Source organism: Aegilops tauschii, chromosome 3 (assembly GCF_002575655.3).
Source record: "Aegilops tauschii subsp. strangulata cultivar AL8/78 chromosome 3, Aet v6.0, whole genome shotgun sequence".
Lineage (NCBI taxonomy): Eukaryota > Viridiplantae > Streptophyta > Magnoliopsida > Poales > Poaceae > Aegilops > Aegilops tauschii.
In genome coordinates this window covers 447732760-447754989 of record NC_053037.3, presented here as the reverse complement: position 1 = coordinate 447754989, position 22230 = coordinate 447732760, and the positions used below count along the sequence as shown (strand labels likewise).

The following is a 22230-nucleotide window of genomic DNA, read 5'->3' as shown; positions in this document are numbered from 1 at the left end:
GGAGTACATATACGAGCACTATGTTGAGTTGTCCAACGGATCATCGGACGATGAGGAGTACTCCGATGAGACGGTGATGATGTAGGCGGTCCTTGAAGATGTAGAGCGTGTGGAGGAACATGTTCTCAATTTCAAGGGCTTGATCAAGGGTCATCGAATGCTCAACTGCAACAGGGTGCGCGGCTATTTGACACTGATGGCCGACTACTTTGCCCCAGATGCACTCTTTGCTGACCATTTTCGCCGGTGTTTTTGAATGTGCAAGACTGTTTTCGATCGTTTGTACCATGGCGTCCGGTCCTATGATGACTACTTCATCCTGAAGAAGGACGCCATGGGAATGATTGGCTTCTCTAGTTACCAAAAGTACACGGCCGCACTCCAGATGCTCGCATATGGCATGGCTGCTAATTCGTGGGATGAGTACCTATGCATGTCTGAGAGCACATGCGGAGATGCCATGGTCAGTTTGCAAACTGCCGTGGTCGAGGTGTTCAGACCTCAGTACCTAAGAGAACCAACTGTGGCAGACACCGAGAGGCTCTTGGCAATCTCAGAAGCAAGTGGGTGGCCAGGTTTGCTTGGATCTCTTGACATGCATTGGAAATGGAAGAACTGCCCAAAGGCTTTACAAGGGCAATATCGGGGCATGTTAAGAAGCCCACCATCATTCTTGAAGCAGTTGCATCACATGATGTTTGGATGTGGCACGCTTTCTTTGTCATGCCAGGGTCTCACAATGACATCAATGTGCTACAGCGATCACCGTTGTTTGCGAGGTTGACTGAAGGAAAAGCTCCTCCTTGACAGTTGCTACCTCTTGAGCACTGCGTTGGTTTTCTCTTGAAGAGGAAAGGGTGATGCAGTAAAGTAGCGTAAGTATTTCCCTCAGTTTTTGAGAACCAAGGTATCAATCCAGTAGGAGACCACGCGCGAGTCCCACGTACCTACACAAACAAATAAGAACCTCACAACCAATGCGATAAAGGGGTTGTCAATCCCTTCACGGTCACTTACGAAGTGAGATCTGATAGAGATGATAAGATAATATTTTTGGTATTTTTATGATATAAAGAGTAAAAGTAAAGAAAGAAAGTAAACGACAATGGAAATAACGGGAGATTAATATAATGGAAAATAGACCCGGGGGCCATAGGTTTCACTAGTGGCTTCTCTCAAGAGCATAAGTATTACGCTGGGTAACCGAATTACTGTCGAGCAATTGATAGAATTGAGCATAGTTATGAGAATATCTAGGTATGATCATGTATATAGGCATCACGCCCGTGACAAGTAGACCGAAACGATTCTGCATCTACTACTATTACTCCACACATCGACCGCTCTCCAGCATGCATCTAGAGTATTAAGTTCATAAGAACAGAGTAACGCTTTAAGCAAGATGACATGATGTAGAGGGATAAACTCATGCAATATGATATAAACCCCATCTTTTTATCCTCGATGGCAACAATACAATACGTGCCTTGCTGCCCCTGCCGTCACTGGGAAAGGACACCGCAAGATTGAACCCAAAGCTAAGCACTTCTCCCATTGCAAGAAAGATCAATCTAGTAGGCCAAACCAAACTGATAATTTGAAGAGACTTGCAAAGATAACCAATCATACATAAAAGAATTCAGAGGAGATTTAAATATTGTTCATAGATAATCTTGATCATAAACCCACAATTCATTGGATCTCGACAAACACACCGCAAAAAGAAGAGTTACATCAAATAGATCTCCAAGAGAATCGAGGAGAACTTTGTATTGAGATCCAAAGAGAGAGAAGAAGCCATCTAGCTAATAACTATGGACCCGAAGGTCTGAGGTAAACTACTCACACATCATCGGAGAGGCTATGGTGTTGATGTAGAAGCCCTCCGTGATCAATGCCCCCTCCGGCAGGACGCCGGAAAAGGCCCCAAGATGGGATCTCACGGGTACAGAAGGTTGCGGTGGTGGAATTAGGGGGGGGGGGGGGGGGGGGGGTAGGCGCGCCCCCTACCTCGTGGCTTCCTGGTCTGTTGCTTGACATCCACTCCAAGTCCTCTGGATCACGTTTGTTCCGAAAATCACGTTCCCGAAGGTTTGATTCCGTTTGGACTCCGTTTGATATTCTTTTCTGTGAAACACTGAAATAGGCAAAAAACAACAATTTGGGCTGGGCCTCCGGTTAATAGGTTAGTCCCAAAAAATAATATAAAAGTGTATAATAAAACCCATTAATCATCCAAAACAGAATATAATATAGCATGGAACAATAAAAAATTATAGATACGTTGGAGACGTATCAACAGTATACTGTCAATGAATATGAGTATAACATGGGCTACTATCTGGTTAATGGTATCTATCCTCTGTGGGCTACCTTTGTCAGCACCATCTTTAACCCAGTTTGCCAGAAAAAGGCCCACTTTGCCCAAAGACAAGAAGCAGCTAGAAAGGATGTCGAGGGGGCATTTGGAGTTATGCAGGCCCGTTTTGCAGTTGTTCGTGAACCTGCTAAACAATGGGATCCGGAGACCTTGTGAGAGGTGATGACATGTTGTGTGATCGTGCCCAACGTAATTGTCGAGGATGAGGGTGACGATGCTGCCGTAGTTCTAGAATTTAAGAACATGGGTGATCCTATCCAATTTCAGACCAGAATCCAGCCACATTTGAAGAGTTTATTCAAATGCATCAGCAAATTCGGCATCGACCAACTCACGAGCAACCAATGTTGGGGATATCGCTTATCGAGAGCTTATCTGTCGACCCAAGATAAGGGGTAAATCGGCCAGTTTATCGGCATAACGGTAGATTTATCGTCATATCAGCTCATTTGTCGGCCGATTTATCTTATCGGCCAGACACCGGTAAGCGATAAATCGGCCGATTTATCGAAATATCGGAAGTTTCTATGGAGAACAATATACCGCATAGATTAACTCATTATAATGAAATGGTGAGTTTCGACGAGGAGTTCTGGGATGGTAAAAGGGATATAGATCAAATAGTCTGTCTGGAGTGGCCCGCGAGGCCCGGGGGGCTCGCAAGGGTCCGGGGCCTCCTGAGCCATCGCCGCTTTACATAGGGCCTCGTGAGACGCGTGCGCGGCCTGCGCGAGGCGCTGGTACGTAGCGCCCATGTTCACGAGGCTAAAAGTCCTGCAGACGTAGCTGCATGGGTAGCCTCCGCACCGGCCGAGACGCGATGGCTAGAAGAGAGCCCTGAGATGCGGCCCTGTTGAGAACCGGGATGTTGACGCAGACGCGTAGCCCTTCGCCCATGTCGAGGGCGGCGGCTGCACTGGGTGGTGCAGGGCGAGGCTCGCCACACATGGCTTGCGTCTCCTGAAGCTCCTCGATCGCCTTGGTGATGAACTCTCGCGTCCCTGGCGCCTCGCGTCTCGCTCCTTGCTTGTGGGGGCGCGCATCGAAGCACGCCTCCAGGTGGTGCCCGAGCACCTCTTTTGTCGCACTGGTCAGGTCAGAGGCTCTCCAGATGGAAGGCCCTGAGCCCGTCCTGAGGGAAGCGCCGGGCACGCCTTCCTATGCGAGAGGAAGGGGCACCCCGATCACAGGCGCGTGGCCTGAGGTGTCACCAACGGGCTTTGTGGTCTCCAGGCTCCTCTTGGGAAGGAGCTGCTTCTTCTTCGCGGGGGTGGCATCCTGAGGCAGGACGCCGCCCTCGTCGTCAGAGTTCTCGTCTGCAGCGCCGCGGTAGGCATGCTCAAGAGAACAGACTGTGTCTTTCTCATCGCAGGCGAACGTGATGACGCCGCTGCACCCAGGCATCTTGAGGACGTTGTAGCCATGGTGAGTTGCTGCCATGAATTTGGCAAGGGCAGGGTACCCGAGGATGACGTTGTACGGGAGGCCGATGTGGGCGACGTCAAAGTTGATAAGCTCGGTGTGGTAGTTGTCGCGTTTGTCGAAGGTGATGGTGAGGCGCACCTGCCCCAGGGGTGTGGTGGAGCCATCAGTCACCCCTGAGAAAGGCTTGGTGGGCAGGAGTTGGTCATGAGGCACTTGGAGCGTGTCGAATGTTTCCACAGAGAGGACGTTGAGGCCAGCGCCACCATCGATGAGAGTCTTGGTGACCGCGACGTTGCTGATGGTGGGCGTGCAGAGCATGTGGAGCATGCCAGCGGTGGCCGCGCACCTTAGGTGGTACTTGGAGTCGAAGGTGATGGCATAATGTGACCACCTGAGGGGGCACGTGGCCTCGAGCTTCGGGAGGGCCGCGTTCACCTCGCGAGAGAACTGCTTGAAGATGCGGTTCGAGGCAGGTGCATGTGCGCCACCGAGGATGCAGGCAATCGCGCGAGGTTCTTGGAAGCCCCCAACCCCATCGTCCTGATGGTTGTCATCATTCCTTCTTGGCGGCGGCGACAACGGAGGGAGGCCGGCATTGCCCTGAGGATGGGCCTCGCGAGGCTGGTCACGCTAAGGGCCCTCACGAGGCTCATCACGCCAGTCCTGGCGGGGGTTGCGTCTGTCCCAGCGGCCTCCACCACGGTCGTATCTTCGGTCACTGCACCCGGGGGCGGCGACCCAGGCGCTCGTCGCAGATCGCCCTGAGCTCCTGGCAGTCGTTGGTGTTGTGGTTGTGGACGTTGTGGAACACGCAGTACGGGCGGTTGTCCTTGGCTGGTTCGTCACGGTCACAGCCATGCTTCATCTCGGGCTCTGCTGCCAGCACGGCGGGACCCTTGCGCTTCGCCTCCTTAGCCTTGGCCATCTTATCTTCAGGGTCGTCCTCCGGATGCTCGAGGAGGGAGAGGTGGCCCTCTTCGGCCTTTGCGCACTTGTGCGCCAGGTTGAACATCTCCAAGGCATGATGTCGTGACGCCATCAGTAAACACCGAGCTGATGGCCTCGTCCGATGCCTTCGGGATCTTGAGGCGAACATTCGTGAAGCGATGTATGTACTTGTGGAGAGTCACGCTTGGCTGTTGCTTCACGCGCCGCAGGTCATTCACTGCAAGGGCACGGTCGCGGGAGCCCTGGAAGTTGGCGATGAAGCGCCCGCGAAGCTCATCCCAGGAGGAGATCGACCCCTCCGGGAGGTGCAGGAGCCAGGAGCGTGCGCCATCCTTGAGAGCCATGGGGAACCAGTTCGCCATGACCTTGTCGTCACCGTTCGCGGCCTTGATGCTCAGCGAGTAGAGATGGAGAAACTTCGCAGGGTCAGGGGTGCCGTCATAGTGCGGGGGCAGATCTGGCTTGAACTTGTCAGGCCAAACAACGCGGCGCAGCTCTGGGATGAAGGTGCGGCAGCCCGCCGCACTCACTGGCGTGCCACACGTGAGGGGAGCTTGGTCTTGACGCCATGCGCCGCAACCTCCAGTGGCGCGCGGTCCTGATGCTGGCGTGGAGTGCACGCACGCGCGTCACCTTGTGGCCACTGCACCACCTGGCAGCTGGCTTCATCCCGCGCTGGCAGGGGCGCGCCGCGCGGGGAGTCGGGCAGAGGCGCATCGCGCCTGGGCTCGGCGTCGGCACCACGCAGAGGAGGAGGTGGCGCATGAGCCACGTCGCCCGCACGAGAGGGCGGGGGGCGGAGCGAGTGGAGGGTGTCAGGGCCTCGCCAGCGGCATTGACGAGCTCGGTGATGCGACCCGGCCAGGTGTCGTAGCCCTCGTTGACGGGGCGGTAGCGCAACAGCTCGCATGCCATGAGCAGCGCAACCTGCGCGTTTGCCGGCCCGCGGTGAGCGTGGGAAGACGACGCCGTGACGGGGTGAGGGAAGGAATGGCGGTGTGGCGATCCCGCCGCACAGAGGGCAGCAGCGAACAGTCCTGCTGCTCGTCAGCAGCGGGGTCAGTGACAGCGTTAGCTACGGGGGAAGCAGAGCAGCGCGGAACACCGCGGCCCATGGGCGCTGATACGTCTCCAACGTATCTATAATTTTTGATTGTTCCATGTTGTTATATTATCAATATTGGATATTTTATAATCATTTTATAGTTATTTTATATCATTTTTTGGTACTAACCTATTGACATAGTGCCAAGTGCCAGTTGCTGTTTTTTGCATGTTTTTTACATCGCAGGAAATCAATATCAGACGGAGTCCAAATGCAACAAAACTTCACGGAGATTTTTTTGGACCAGAAGACACGTAATGGGCCCTGGCTGCGCCTGGGGGGGTGCTCCGAGGAGATCACAACCCACCAGGGCGCGCCAGGAGGCCCAGGCGCGCCCTGGTGGATTGTGCCCACCTCGGGTGCCCCCGGACAACCTCTTTGCTCTATAAATACCCCAACATTCCCAAAACCCTAGGGGAGTCGATGAAATATTGATCCAGCCGCCGCAGAGTCCAGAACCACCAGATCCAATCTAGACACCATCTCGGATGGGGTTCACCACCTCCATTGGTGCCTCTCCGATGATGCGTGAGTAGTTCTTTGTAGACCTTCGGGTCCGTAGTTAGTAGCTAGATGGCTTCCTCTCTCTCGCTGAATTCTCAATACAATGGTCTCTTGGAGATCCATATGATGTAACTCTTTTTGCGGTATGTTTGTTGGGATATGATGAACTTTGAGTTTATGATCAGTTATATCTTCTTTATATCCATGAAAGTATTTGAGTTTCTTTGATCTCTTTTATGCATGATCTCTTATAGCCTCGTATTTCTTCTCCGATATTTGGGTTTTTTTTGGCCAACTTGATCTATTTATCTTTCAATGGGAAGAGGTGCTTAGTAGTGGGTTCGATCTTACGGTGCTTGATCCCAGTGACAGAAGGGGAACCGACACGTATGTATCGTTGCTACTAAGGATAAAACGATGGGGTCTATCTCTACATAGATAGATCTTATCTACATCATGTCATCGTTCTTATTTCATTACTCCATTTCTCCATGAACTTAATACACTAGATGCATGCTGGATAGCGGTCGATGTGTGGAGTAATAGTAGTAGATGCAGGCAGGAGTCGGTCTACTAATCTTGGACGTGATGCCTATGTAATGATCATTGCCTGGATATCGTCATGATTATTTGAAGTTCTATCAATTGCCCAACAGTAATTTGTTCACCCACCCTTTGCTATTTTTCTCGAGAGAAGCCACTACTGAAACCTACGGCCCCCGGGTCTCTTTCTCATATATTTGCCTTTGCGATCTACTTTTCCTTTGCATTTATTTTCAGATCTATTAAACCAAAAATACAAAAATACCTTGATGCATTTTATTCTTATTTATTTTATTTGGCGTTCGATCTATCAATCTACTACAATTTTATCTCACATCCGTTTGCCATCTTGGGCGCCGTTACCCGAAAGGGATTGACAACCCCTTTAACACGTCGGGTTGCAAGGATTTGTTATCTATGTGCAGGGGTTGTTTACGTTGTGTTGCTTGGTTCTCCTACTGGTTTGATAACCTTGGTTTCTTCACTGAGGGAAATACCTACCGTCGCTGTGCTGCATCATCCCTTCCTCTTTGGGGAAATACCGACGTAGTCCTAGCCGGCATCAAACGGAATTTCTGGTGCCGTTGCCGGGGAGGATCTTTAACATATACCAGGTTCCTAATTGCAAATCTCATCTCCTCTCAATTTACATTATTTGCCATTTGCTTCTTGTTTTCCTCTCCCCCACTTCACAAAAATTTGCCGTTTTATTCGCCCCTCTTTTTCCGTTCGCCGTTTTCTTGTCAGATCTATCCTTTGCTTGCAATCATGAGTGATTTTGGTATGGCACCAACAGATGATGGCCTAACTCCTAAGATTGGACGTACGGGCAATCTGGATGCTAAAACTTTTATCTTGGGGCAAGGGAACATTATGGGAAAAGAACGTACCCAAGCATTTTTCAATTGTGTTGGGAATCTAAGTCTTGATGATGCTCCTATACTTGAAACTACTAGATCTTATGCGGATGCTATTTCAGCACTAGTTCTGAAACTTGAAAGTAAATTTATTCGTACCCATCCTACTTTGCAAAGATTTTTTTTTGAGCTTCCCGACATAAAGAATCCTAGGGCTAAAAAGTTGGGCACTCTCGTTCTTATGAATGAGTTTGACTACATAATACGGGAAGCTAGGGAAATCTTTGATTATTATGGTATGAATCATGCAAAATCTGTGATAGATGAAATTCTTTACAATAGTGACTATGCTTTAAGACATTTGCTTGGGGATAATAAAATCTTTGATGAGAATCTTAAAAAGGAAGTCCCCGTTTTAGATATAATCCAACAAGTTTTCAATGATGTTAATCAACATTACTCTTGGATTGTTGCCGGAAACCAAAGGGGTTATAATGAAAACCAACTTAGGAATGCTATAGTTTCCATGGATAATATGTTTTATGCTGTGTTTACAAAACCCCATGAAAACACCTCTAAGAAAATTAAGAAGAAGGATGACAAAACTTACATCCTTGCTTTATGCCTAGCTAAGGGCATAAAACTATAGCGCTTGTTGGGAGGCAACCCAATGAATAAAATTTATTTTTGCTTTTTGCTTTCTGTTCTTGAGTGTTAGCACAATTATGCTAATGTTATGATTGTGTTTTTTGTGTTTTAATTAGTGTTTGTGCCAAGTAAAGCCTTTAGGATCTTCTTGGGTGATAGTTGTTTGATCTTGCTGAAAACAGAAACTTTTGCGCTCATGAAAATAATTCTTAATTTTAACCAGAGCGTGATAAAATGCCAATTATTTTTGCAGAAGATTAATATAAAAATTGCTCAGGTCGTCCTAATTTTTCAGAACTTTTGTAGTTTCAGAATTATTCGAAATATCCAGATTGCTACAGACTGTTCTGTTTTTGACAGATTCTGTTTTCTTTGCGTTGTGTGCTTATTTTGATGGCTCTATGGTTTTCATTGATGGGTTTTTGCCATAGAAAAGTTGGAATACAGTAGATATAATGCAAAAATAAAATATGAATTGGTTTGATACAATACTTATAGTAGTGGTTTGCTTTCTTATACTGACGGATCTCACGAAGGTTTTTGTTGAGTTTTGTGTGATTGAAGTTTTCAAGTTTTGGGTTATCTTACGATGGATGAAGGAATAAGGAGTAGAAGAGCCTAAGCTTGGGGATGCCCCGACATCCCAAGCTATTATCCAAAAATGAGCAAACAACTAAGCTTGGGGATGCCCCCGAGTGGCATCCCCTCTTTCTTCTAACAACCATCGGTATTTTACTCGAAGCTATATTTTTATTCGTCACATATTATGTGTTTTGCTTGGAGCGTCTTGTATGATATGAGTCTTTGCTTGTTTTGTTTTGTGTTTTAAGTCTTGATCCCTTGCTGGACACACCTATTTGAGAGTGCCAAAATTATACCATGACTTGTTAGAATTGCTCTCTATGCTTCACTTAAATCTTCTATGAGCTATGGACTTGCTCTAGTGCTTCACTTATATCTTTTTGAGCACGGTGTGCTTTAGTATTTTTTGAAGAAATGCTCTCTTGCTTCATTTAGATTTATTTGAGAGTTATTAAAATTTTCAAGAAATTCTCTCTTGCTTCACTTAAATTAATTTGAGAGAAAGAAAAAAGTATGCTCATGATCTTCACTTATATTTGTTTGAGCTTATGTGAAGCAACACATGAAAATTAGTCCCAAAGTGATAGATATCCAAGAAGGATATAATAAAAACTTTCATGAAGATCATTGGACAAAATAAACTTGATTCTTATTAATAGTTTTGAGATATGATGATGTGATATGTGAGTTATGTTGATGAGTAATTATGCTTTAGTGAGAATATTGGTGTTAAGGTTTGTGATTCCCTATGCAAGCATGAAAGTCAATAATCATGCAATGAAATTATATCCTACTTGTGGTGCATTATTCGGTGTTAATTATGCTTAATGGTTGCTTATGATATTATTTGTTTCGTGGTTGGCCGCTTCTCAATCTTTTGCTAGCCTTCATTTTGCACTAAGTATGATCTCTACTTGTGCATCCAAAAACCTTTAAACCAGTTTTGCCACTTGAGTCCACTATATCTACCTATGCGGTATTCTTTTGCCGTTCTAAGCAAATCTGTATGTGCCATCTCTAATTTTCAAAATAAACTTCTCTTTTGTGTGTTTGTTCCGCTCGCGGAGCGGTGAGGGGTGGCTAATATTTTCCATGCTAGATGTGTTATTCTCACGATGAGTGTTTATTCACTTGTCGTTGCACGAGAGTTAGGCAAAGGTATTAGGGATGCCCAGTCCCGAAATGAAAAATGAATTTACTTTATGTTGTCAAATAATAAATTCCTTGGAAAGTGTTGGTATGGAGGGCAACCGTGGATACGGCTAGGCATGGAAAGTGAAAGTATGGTTGAAAAAGGAATAAACTTTATTTTTTGCTTGGGAACCGCTTATGATATATCTAGCATGAAAAGTGTTGGGAACTCTAAGTCGTTTTCGTTGGTGGGAAGGATACACCTCCCAAAATGTTTTTATCTCTAAATTTTTCGCTTTGAGCTCTGGCACCTCTACAAATCTCTACTTCCCTCTGCAAAGGGCCTTTCTTTTACTTTATGCAATTTTTATTTTTGAATTTGAGTTTCCATCTTCTCTTATAAAAGCACCAACTAAGAGGCAATATGATCGTACTTGAGTATTGGGTGTAGCTAATATGCGAGTGTGTTTGATGAATGGATCAATGGTTGAGCATGATGGCACTACTAGGGAAAAGCCTAGCAGTAGCGTGGGTATTTGGTGTATCAGTAGTGCGGGGTACCGCGCTACTGATACGGCGATACAGCTAACATGTATCAGTAGCACGTGCTTCCCCACGCTACTGCTATACATGGCTAGCAGCAGAGAGCTTTAGTTCAACGCGCTACTGCTAATAGCTGCAGCGCTTTTAGCTTGGGCGCGCTACTGGTAAGAGCACGCTGCTGCTAACTTTTGCCCCCTCTTTACTATTAGTTTTATTAGCTTTTTGCATATTTGTTTTGTATTTGAATAGGCTTTATACAATAATCTTTAGCATATCATACACATACAAATGTAATCATAGCATCAAATCATGTCATCATCATAATCATCATCCAACACAAAGTGGTCTCTCGTCATCATCTCGAAAATAGCGATACAAGTCCCGATTACTTGCAACTACATCGTCATCCATCTAAAAATGATATACGCGAGAAGAGCTATCACTATGAGTGAGAGCGGAACTATGCAGTACATGAGTTCGTATCCCTCTCTCGCATTAGCGTGAACCTAAACTAACTACTGGCTGTCGCTCGGAAACCGAAAACCGGTACACCTGGGCCTAACAGTCCGGCCACTCATCGTATACTCCTGGCGTTGCACTTATTCGTCATTGATGATCTATGCACTTGCATCGTCACATGAGTCGATGATATGCAACATACATAGTTGAGCAACAGAAAGAGACAGACTTGGCAAAAATAAAAGCAACATATCATAAGCATAAATAACAAAGTTCATCGTACCCAAAATGCCCTAACTAGAGTGATCTTCGCTAGTTGAGGAGGACGGTTTAATTACATCACAAATAAAGTTTCGTCGTGCATAACTCAAAGTTTCATCATTCAGAAAGTATGGACTAAACGGACACATTGTCAATCACTCCAACATGTCGTTCCATCCATCCAAGTCAGGGAGATAGTCCCCGAGCTTAGTGAAAGGCTTCAGGTCGAGACGCTGAGCGGCTACGTGTGTTCGGACGTCTTCCCGCGACATTTGCCCTTCCTCGTAGAACAGACCTGCTTTGTCGAGGACCTCCTTCACGATGACTTGGGCAAGTTCACACTGGATGTGATAGAACTCACCTCGAAGTCGATGATCCGGGATATCTCCTGCGTTCTTTGCCCATTGCAGAATATGGATATTGCTGGATTTAGGTGACATGCGAAGGTTCTGCTGATCCCGTCTGTACTCCAGCATGTGGTGTAGGACATAGAATCCATCACTAAGAGTATCACTCGGTTTCTGGATGCAGCAGAAGTCGGTCTTATGGCCGAAGGCGGGCCTGCCGTCCCTTTTCTTCTCGTCCTTGACCTCTCCACCCTGTGCGCCGTAGTAAAACATGGCACCATCGAGAACAGACTTGATGTGGGTGTAATCTTTTTTGTTCATGTTCTTCGACGAGTCCAAGTAAAGAGCGTGGGAGTATCGAGGGTAGAGGATGATGAGGACGACGCGCCCGCCGCTGCGCAAAATAAGTACACCTCAAATTAATTAGCCTCCACCGTGCAAATGAATGATTGAAATCGAAGGAAGGATATCTGCACGGATGACTTACACATGATGATAAGGCACGAGAATCGCCTCCTTGTCCTTATTGGCGACCATGAAATTGGCGATGTAGTCCCTCGCGTATTCACGGTGCTCTGCGCAGACTGCCAAGAAGCTCTCATGCATGAAGTACGGGTCAGCGACACACATATAAGGTATCTGCTCAATCCCGATGATGTAGTTCATGTACAAGGCATAAAGGCGGAAAAACGTAAAATGCAGCTTCTTCAAGTGAAACATGTCGAAGATGTAATCGAATCGAAGGAAGAACTTGTCCGCGGCGCATGTGTGGACGTACGAACTTTGCGGCGGCACGTTAACCACGTAGAGTGGGTATCCTGGATTTTCCAAGGCAATGAGGCTTTTCTCTCTCCGCAGCACATCGTCATGAAGTCTCCTTAGATCACTGTGTGTGGCCTCTAACGCTGCCTTAGGTAGGATTGGTTCACCGGTGATATGCCATTTTGCCGCACCGGGGATAGGTATACGGTCTTGAACCCGAGGCTGCTGAGGCGGCTGGATCATAGAAGCAGCTTTGTTGCCTTTCCTCGGTCTCTTCCTATGCTTCTTTGGTACTGGAAGGTCGTCTATAATATGTTCAGCCTCCGGAGGCGGCAATTCAGGCACCGACTCATGACGCTCAAACCCTGAGTACTCATCATAGGCGCCAGTATTGAGATACTGTTGAGTGTCATCGTCATCCTCATCCTCATCTATGGCGACGTCATCAACGACTAATGGAGCCTCTTCCTCACCCCGTCCGCTATCACCTAGCACGACAGCCGACGCTAATTGGGTAGGTGGGGTGTTGATGTTCATACCTTGCTGAGGCTGCGTGCTCGTGGGTGTGCTCCCGGCCACCTTCAGACGAAGCAGACTCTTTGGCCACAACAGGACCCACCCATTGCAACCACCAAGCCGCCGCTCGGGTCTCGTCGTCATCCCCCCTAGTACCGGAGGAGCCAAATTCTCATGGCCCGGTTTGACATTGACCACGGAAACCTTGAAGACGTCAGGGGGATCGGCCGGTTGTGGAATAATGGTTCCTTCGGCTTCATTATCGTCGCCTTCCCCACGTACACCTTCTGGTTGCCGATGGTGTACAATATGGTGCACGGGGTTACGTCGGCTTGCAATGACATGTCTGCGACGTGAGACATCCGAAAGGCAACGGAAACGGGAGATTATACATTTATTGAAGAGGGCCGGTGTGACAGATACCATGAGGGCGTCGAGCTCAGCCAAAGACGAAGCACCACCGAGCACGTCCGGTGCCAGAGCCGGTGCCAGAGCAGGTGCGGGAGCCGGTGCGGGCGCAGGTGCAGGAGCAGGTGCTGGTGCAACGCTAGTCGAGCTGCTCCCAAAGAAGTCAGCAAGGGGAAAGTCCGCTGCATTATTTTTTTTGGATTTTGCCTGCTCCAATTGAAAACGGCCGGAACCAAGACAGTAGACATATCTGCAATCACCTGTTTTGCGGCAGCTACCGCTGTTGCGACTGTCTCAGTCTTCTCAACCGTAATCTCAACCTTCTTGTCGATGTTTTCTTCAGTTAACCTCCGTCTTTCCTTTCTCTCCTCCGTGGTCTCACGGTAGTACTTCTTCCACGTGGCGCCGTCTCCGACACCGTGCACGCGTCCATACGACGGCCGAGTGTCCACCGGGAGTCCTTTCAATATGTTCAACGCCCGGTTGAATGGAGTGTCCCACTTGGGCCTCGCCAACGCCTCAGACGGCGAGTCGCTTCTGGCCGCAATCCTGTGATGCTCTCTCTGGAAAAGGAACAAAGATCATTTACAAATATGACTAAACGTGCAGTCGAATTGATCAGAAACTAAAATTACCAGCAGTCTCATGAACTCCGCCGTGACCGGTTCCGTCTCGAAAACCTTCTTGACTGAGTCCCAATGGTGCCGTGCCCTGAGGACACCACGCTCCTGCGGGATGGTGAAGTCCGCCAAGGGGTGTGGGATGCCCAGACTCTCGCGTTCCGCGTCCTCCTTGGCCCATATGGACCTCTTCCCGCCGTAACCACGGCTTCCGAGGTGATGGCACCCCATGTTCCTCTGCTGAAGCCCCTTCATGTACTTTGACTTTTTTTTGGCAGCTTCGGCCTCGCAAGCCGCCTTGAATATTTCAAACTGCTCTTCCGTGATTGTCGGATTATCCTTTACAATCTAGGAGTAGGGTTCCTTTTTGTTGACGATCCGATGTTTCACCCTTGCTTTCCAGGTGGCCAACACGTCGCTAAACTTGGCCATGGCATGTTTGTTTATCTTCTTCATTGCTGGGTCCTTATTTGGATCTTTATAATCCTTTTCATTCCGGCCCGGGAACAAGAATATCTGGTGCAGCTTCTTTAGGAGTGAGGGCCTCATATTATCCATCTTCTTTAGTTTCTCATCGTTGATGGTGGAGGCTGTCCGTACGATGCAGCCTATTTGATTGCCGTAGCACGATCGCGCTTCCTCGGGCGCTATTGGCTCAAAAATGCCGTCGTCCATCTCCGTGACCACCAGTCTAGTAGTCATGAGCTGGTTTGGGCGTCGTGGCCTCTTTGCTTTCGGTTCTAGATCGGCTCCGCCGGTCTCAGTCTCAGCGTCGGTCTGCATGTCGGTATCAGTCCCCGATGCGACAGGTGGGCCCAGCAACAACATCCGTTGATCGTCGACAAGGCTCAAAAATTCGTCTGCCGCCAGGTAGACGTCGTCGCAATCACCAGAACCTTGTCCTTCATCGTTGCTAGCCATATTTCCTACGATTCAATCTAGTCAATTAATTCTAGACCTAATAAAATGAATAATGACATTAAAAAAGGCCTATGTTTTGCAGGAACGCTGACTCCTTCCCGGTGCGGCAAATCCCGGGCACTCGATATGTCCTAGTTTGTAGCACAAGTCATGCCGAAATTCACAGAAAATTTCGGCACGACCTTTGCTAAAAAGTGGACAAATCAAGTTATTGAAATTTGCCAGAATGGAAATGAATCGACATTCCGGCAAAACATAGGCCACTTGGAAACTCAAGAAAACATTTGCCGGAACGGAAATGTTTGACACTTCAAGAAAATCTACACAAATCTCATGCTCTCTCAAACTCAATTCAAAAACCAAACATATATTATATTTAGTTAACTACTGAACTAAATTTTACTCTAAACTAAATCCTACTGCCCTAATTAACATCTAGTTAAACAAACTCAATTCAAAAACTAAACCCTACTGAACTAATTAACATATACATTATCCACTACTTAACATCTGTTATTACCCTAACTAAAAGACATCTACTATTAACCCTACTGCCCTAGTTAACTAGTACCACCACTACTACTAATTAATATCTAATACCACTACTAGTAAAAAAAATTATCTATGAACCCTACTACTAATTAACATATACTATTACTGCTAATTAACATGGCAGGACGAAAATGCAGAGATAGAGGAGGGGTGGGGGGCTTATAGAGAGGGGAGAGACGGTGGCGGGGAGGTGCTCGGCGACGGAGGCAGGGGCGGGGAGGGTGGGCTCAGGCTCGGGCAGCGGCGGTCCTGGGCAGGCTCGGGCGGCGGCGGTGAGGTTGAGGGCGGCCTCGGGCGGCGGCGGTATGGTTGAGGCCGGCCTCGTGGGGAGACGGTGAGGTTGCGGGCGTCGACGTCGGAGGAGACGGCGACGAAGAATTGGGGAGACGGCAGCGAAGTGGGGCGAGGGATTTGGGGGAGAAGTGGTGGCCGGGGGGAGGGAAACCGCTGGTTATGTCAAACATAGCGGTAGCGCGTTACGGAAAACACGATATAGCTAAGTTAGCTATAGCGCGTTTCAGAAAACAAGCTACTGCTATGCCTTTCTATTTTTTTCCTTATTTATTTATTTTTCTTTACATTTTTTCCTTTCTCCTTTTTCTATTTCTTACATTTTCATTTACTTTTCTATTTGCTTTTCATTTCATTTTATTTTTGTTAGCAGTAGCGCCTTTCTACGTAAACGCGCTGCTACAAAGATATTAGCGGTAGCGCTGTTTCTATACGATCGCTATTACTATGTGTAGCCTATCGGCTTAGTAGTGGGAATTTTAGTAGTAGCGCTTTTATTGTTAGACGTGCTATTGCTACATATGTATCTGTAGCGCGGTTATCCCCAACGCGCTACTGCTATTTAGCACTAGCGAGCTTTTTTAACAAGCGCTACTGCTAAAGTTCTGTGTATAAGGTTTTCCCTAGTAGTGTGGGCTAGGGATAACTTATGTTAGCCTTGATATTTTGAAAGACATGGTTGCTTGTTGATATGCTTGAGTATTTAAATTGTCATGTCAAAACTAGACTATTGCTTTGAATCACATAAAAGTCCAAATGTTCATGCTATAAGAAAAGAATATGATATGACATGATAGGCAGCATTCCACATCAAAAATTCTGTTTTTATCACTTACCTACTCGAGGACGAGTAGGAGTTAAGCTTGGGGATGCTGATACGTCTCCAACGTATCTATAATTTTTTATTGTTCTATGTTGTTATATTATCAATCTTGGATGTTTTATAATCATTTTATAGTCATTTTATATCATTTTTTGGTACTAACCTATTGACATAGTGCCAAGTGTCAGTTGCTGTTTTCTGCATGTTTTTTACATCGCAGAAAATCAATATCAGATGACGTCCAAATGCAACGAAACTTCACGGAGATTTTTTTGGACCAGAAGACACGTAATGGGCCCTAGTTGTGCCTGGGGGGTGCTCCGAGGAGAGCACAACCCACCAGGGCGCGCCAGGAGGCCCAGGCGCGCCCTGGTGGGTTGTGCCCACCTCGGGTGCCCCCCGGACCGCCTCTTTGCTCTATAAATACCCCCGTATTTCCAAAACCCTAGGGGAGTCGACGAAATATTGATGCAGCCGCCGCAGAGTCCAGAACCACCAGATCCAATCTAGACACCATCTCGGATGGGGTTCGCCACCTCCATTGGTGCCTCTCCGATGATGCGTGAGTAGTTCTTTGTAGACCTTCGGGTCCGTAGTTAGTAGCTAGATGGCTTCCTCTCTCTCGTTTGATTCTCAATACAATGGTCTCTTGGAGATCCATACGATGTAACTCTTTTTGCGGTGTGTTTGTTGGGATCCGATGAACTTTGAGTTTATGATTAGATCTATCTTTTTATCCATGAAAGTTATTTGAGTCTTCTTTGATCTCTTATGTGCATGATTTCTTATAGCCTCGTATTTCTTCTCCGATATTTGGGTTTTGTTTGGCCAACTTGATCTATTTATCTTGCAATGGGAAGAGGTGCTTTGTAGTGGGTTCGATCTTATGGTGCTTGATCCCAGTGATAGAAGGGGAACCGACACGTATGTATCGTTGCTACTAAGGATAAAACGATGGGGTCTATTTCTACATAGATAGATATTGTCTACATCATGTCATCGTTCTTATTACATTACTCCATTTCTCCATGAACTTAATACACTAGATGTATGCTGGATAGCGGTCGATGTGTGGAGTAATGGTAGTAGATGCAGGCAGGAGTTGGTCTACTAATCTTGGACGTGATGCCTATGTAATGATCATTGCCTAGATATTGTCATGATTATTTAAAGTTCTATGAATTGCCCAACAGTAATTTGTTCACCCACCGTTTGCTATTTTTCTCGAGAGAAGCCACTAGTGAAACCTACGGCCCCCGGGTCCCTTTCTCATATATTTGCCTTTGCGATCTACTTTTCCTTTGCATTTATTTTCAGATCTATTAAATCAAAAATACAAAAATACCTTACTGCGTTTTATTCTTATTTATTTTATTTGGTGTTCAATCTATCAATCTACTACAATTTTATCTCACGTCCGTTTGTCATCTTGGGCGCCGTTACCCGGAAGGGATTGACAACCTCTTTAACATGCCGGGTTGCGAGGATTTGTTATCTGTGTGCAGGGGCTGTTTACGTTGTGTTGCTTGGTTCTGCTACTGGTTCGATAACCTTGGTGTCTTCACTGAGGAAAATACCTACCGTCGCTGTGCTGCATCATCCCTTCCTCTTTGGGGAAATACCGACGTAGTCCTAGCCGACATCAGGCGCCGTCTGGGCGACGCGAGCAGCCCGGCGCTCGGCGCGGACTCGACGGACGTCGGCCATGGGAGCGACGGAGCGGAGATGAAACAGAGCGAAAGGGAGTTTCGACATGCCCCTACCTGGCGCGCCAAATGTCGGAATCGGGGCTCCGCGGACCCAAGAAGGTTCGAACTCTGGGGCGTGTGCGAAGATCTACCCTAGCCTCAAACTCAAGCTCGTCTCCTCATGGCTTGGCCTCGTCGAGTTCTTGCGAGCGGGGAAGAAGATGAACACGGAGATTTACCCAAGTTCGAGCCACCTTGCGGTGTAAAACCCTACTCCTACTTTACGGTGGATTAGCCTCGTGAGGAGGTTTGTGGATGAACTAGTACAGTGGATGAGCTGCCTCGCGAGGACTCGGGAAGTCAGAATGGATCGGTCCCTCTCTACGGCGGCAGCTAGTCTCTATTTATAGTGGCCTTGGTCCTCTTCCCTCATAGTTTAGGCGGGATGGATTCCACAACGGCCAATTCTGAATGGGGACATGAAGTACATCTTATCCTGACGAAAGGTGGTCTTCGCCTGCAAAGTTTCTGGTCGTGATGCAGAGGTGGGCTCGGTGATGACATCCGTCCTGCCGAGCTCGTGGTCTTGGTCTCGTTGCACTGGAATGGAAACCTTTGGGAGGATCCCTCGGGATCCCACGCCGGTCCTTGCCTCCTTAGCACCAAACAGGAAACTGTCCTCTCTGCGTCCGCTGGCACCCGCCTGGCCTTGGTCGTCATGGCTCACGTTATCGAGATCCTCGTGAGGCTGGGTACCTGCATAGAAGTCTCCGCCCCTCGGGAGGCAGGCTCGGGGCACTGCTCGTCGGGAGGTCTTGGCGTCGTCTGCCTCGTGAGGTCGGGGACCATCGCGAGGGTCTTGTCCCGGGGGCCTTGTAGGTGGGCCGTACCGGGCCGTCGATGAGTCCGCGTGCTGGGCCGCAGGCAGGCAAGTCTGGGTACCCCTGATCCCAGAACGTCGACAGGGGGAGGAGTCCCCATTTGCCAGCACACCAAGGAGAGGATTTCCCTCCTTGGTGGCAACCCCTCCTCTCCCATCTAACCTATATATACATGAGGTCTTGGCCATTTTCAATACACAAGTTTTGGAGCCTTCTCTAATTCATCTAGTTCTATTTCTAGCTGGTCATAGTTGACTAAGTAGGGCTAGACCTAATTTTTCTAATCCTCATAATTAGAAGCACGGTGTGGTTTTAATCTCCTCCCTCTATTTCTCCGGCGACGATTTGCTCTGGACGGTGAAGCGCTGCCGGATCGTGAGAACCGTACTCTTGCAACCAAGTAGAGAGGTCGTGCTTTCTGTCTTCTATTCGAGGGCGGTTCGCGGGATCGTCATCAAAGGTTCGAGGGACTCTAAGTACGATATACACCTACTCGTCTACTTCCGCTGCACTCCGGAGTTAGTAACGATCGTTGATCCAAGCCTTATATGCATCTTCAAATTGTTTCTGGGTGATTGTAGGACGATTTTTTTCTTACTACGTTTCCTCACTTATTTAAGAGTCACTACCACCGTGGAGTAAGGTTTTCCCCCACTAATGATTTTAGGAGTTTGGTTAAGTACCGGTTAGAGAAAAAAAAAACCGTATTTATCTTCCTCTAACGCCGGATAGGGATCGGTCAGAATGCTCTCAAGTGCAGCAAAATAAATGAAATATCTGTAGGACACATGGCCTTACTATGATGCACCATTTTGAACCACAAACAGCTACAATATTTTTCTGTCGCTGACTGGACTAAACGAAGAATTCACGCGGAACTTTCAGCGACCTCCAATTTCCCCTCAACAAGATCCTCGAGGAAACCGCTCAAAGAACGATGGGACGAGCCGCCTTCGATGACCGCGCCACGGGAAGCCTCGCGCAGCTGCGCAGCCCTTCTCCTCATCTCTTGGCCGGCACCACTGTCCAAATTCATCAGCTTCCTCGCGGCATCAGAGAGCGCGGCCCTGCTCACGATCCCGTCCTCCCCACTCTGCTGCCTCAGGTTGATGCCGGTCTTCCATTCGTCGGCGACCATCCGGGCATTCACCAGCTGATCCCACGCGACGGGGAAGCCAATCACCGGCACTCCGGCGCACACGGCCTCAAGCACCGAGTTCCACCCGCAGTGGCTGAGGAAGCCGCCAACGGACGGGTGGCGCAGCACCTCCTGCTGGTCGCACCACGGCACCGCCAACCCCTTGTCGCCGCACATCTCCCGCAGGCCGGCGGTGGCCCTGTCCCGGGCCACCCAGAAGAACCTGACCGCGCTGTCGCGCAGCCCCACGGCGATCTCCTCGAACTGCTTGGGCGGCATGGCGACGAAGCTGCCGAACGAGACGTACAGCACCGAGTTCTCCGGCTGCGCGTCCAGCCAGCGCCGGTGCTCCTCGTCGCGGGCGCTCTCCCCGTTGTCCGGCGCACGCAGGATGGAAGGGCCGACTGGATAGATGGGGCAGGGAAGTGACTCTGCTATTGTGCTCATGGAACTGGGCTCGAGCTCGTGGAAGGAGGTGAAGAAGACGCACTGCGCTTTACGTACGTTGACGAACACCTCCGCTGCTAATTTGATTGGCCCTTTCCAGGCGAGGAAGATCTTGACATCAGACAACCTCACTGATGAGAGGCCCGGGACATATGGATCCAATGACTTGCAGCTTAGTTCTGCAGAGCATACAAGTAGAACTCATCAGTTGTCTTGTAATTTACTGACGAGAAGCTGGAGCATGATCGATTAGCTAGTACCTTCGTCGCTGACACCTTCAACCGCAGGTCGCCACAGGTCCAAATGGCAGAGCGCCAAGAAGAAGGTGGCCGGCTGGGTCCACAGCGAGCACACCGGTATCCCGCGCCGCGCGCCGGCCGCCACCGCCCACTGCAGGTACGTGTCGGCCACGATAGCGTCTGGCCTCCGCCCCAGCTCCAGCGCCAGCCGGTCGAGCAGCCGCTCGACGGGCTCCCCCATCTTGCAGTTTACGGCCTCGATGAAGCCGCCGTGGTCGGCCCCGCGGCCGTGCTCGGAGGGGATGACGTTGGGGATGGTGGCGAGGCGGACGCGGCCCGGCAGCGTGGGGGTCACTCCGGCGGAGGCCAGCAGCCCGTGCCACTCCTCCGTGACGACGACGGTGACGGTGAGGGCGCCGTCCGCGGCGACGAGCAGGCGGCACACGGCGAGCATGGGGTTGATGTGGCCGCGGCCCGGGTACGGCAGAGCGACCATGTGCCGAGCCGCCGTTGCCATGTTTGATTCTGTGCGCACGGCGGTGAGAGATCGGTCGAGTACTCTTATGTAACGCGGTGATGATTGAGACGTTGTCATACTTTTCGGGATTTCTAGGTGATCTCTTTACTTTTCGATTGTCGTATAGGGGAGCAAGCAAGTCCATGGAACACGGCGGTAGGCCGGCGGCGGCATACAATAATTCAGTACCAGACCAGTTCTGCGAGAAAAAAGGTTCTTTTTTTACATTTCTCTCAAAAATCTCTCTATCCAGATGAGAATTCGCAAATCCAAAATAATAATGCAGCCTTTTGATTCTCATGGACAAAGCCAACAGAAGAATCATACCCGTATCTGCATGAGTGGAATGGTAGTGCTGCAAATGATAACATCATTGCTGACATCATGCCATCAGTACATCCTTTTCTATTCCGGCTGTTTGGCTAAGCTAAGTCGGAATTTAGAGCTGTAAGAACAGTAATTTAGGTCACTATGCTGGATATAATTAACTTGTGTAAGGTAGATAAAGATTAAAAAATCACTATATAGAAAATCCAAAACTACAAACAAAGAGTATTTTCATAAGTATCCCACTCGTTCACAAACTTTTAAATATTGTTTTTGTTAAAATTTGTAGCCCGGTTTACATGTGAATTAAATCAAGAACAACGTCCCCCGCGAAAAAATCAAGAACAATGTGCAGAATAAAAACTAC

At 48.4% G+C, this 22230-nt stretch overlaps 1 protein-coding gene across 1 annotated transcript; it reads right to left on the bottom strand.

Moving 5' to 3' along the window:
• Positions 1 to 19950: 19950 nt before the first annotated feature.
• LOC109731915 (UDP-glycosyltransferase 87A1) lies at positions 19951 to 21705 on the bottom strand. The gene is made up of 2 exons (XM_020291089.4): positions 21041 to 21705; positions 19951 to 20959 (listed from the first exon to the last, which is right to left on the bottom strand). The coding sequence occupies exons 1-2, from the start codon at positions 21612 to 21614 to the stop codon at positions 20064 to 20066; spliced, it is 1470 nt and encodes a 489-aa protein (XP_020146678.1). The 5' UTR covers positions 21615 to 21705; the 3' UTR covers positions 19951 to 20063.
• Between the last annotated feature and the right edge of the window lie 525 nt (positions 21706 to 22230).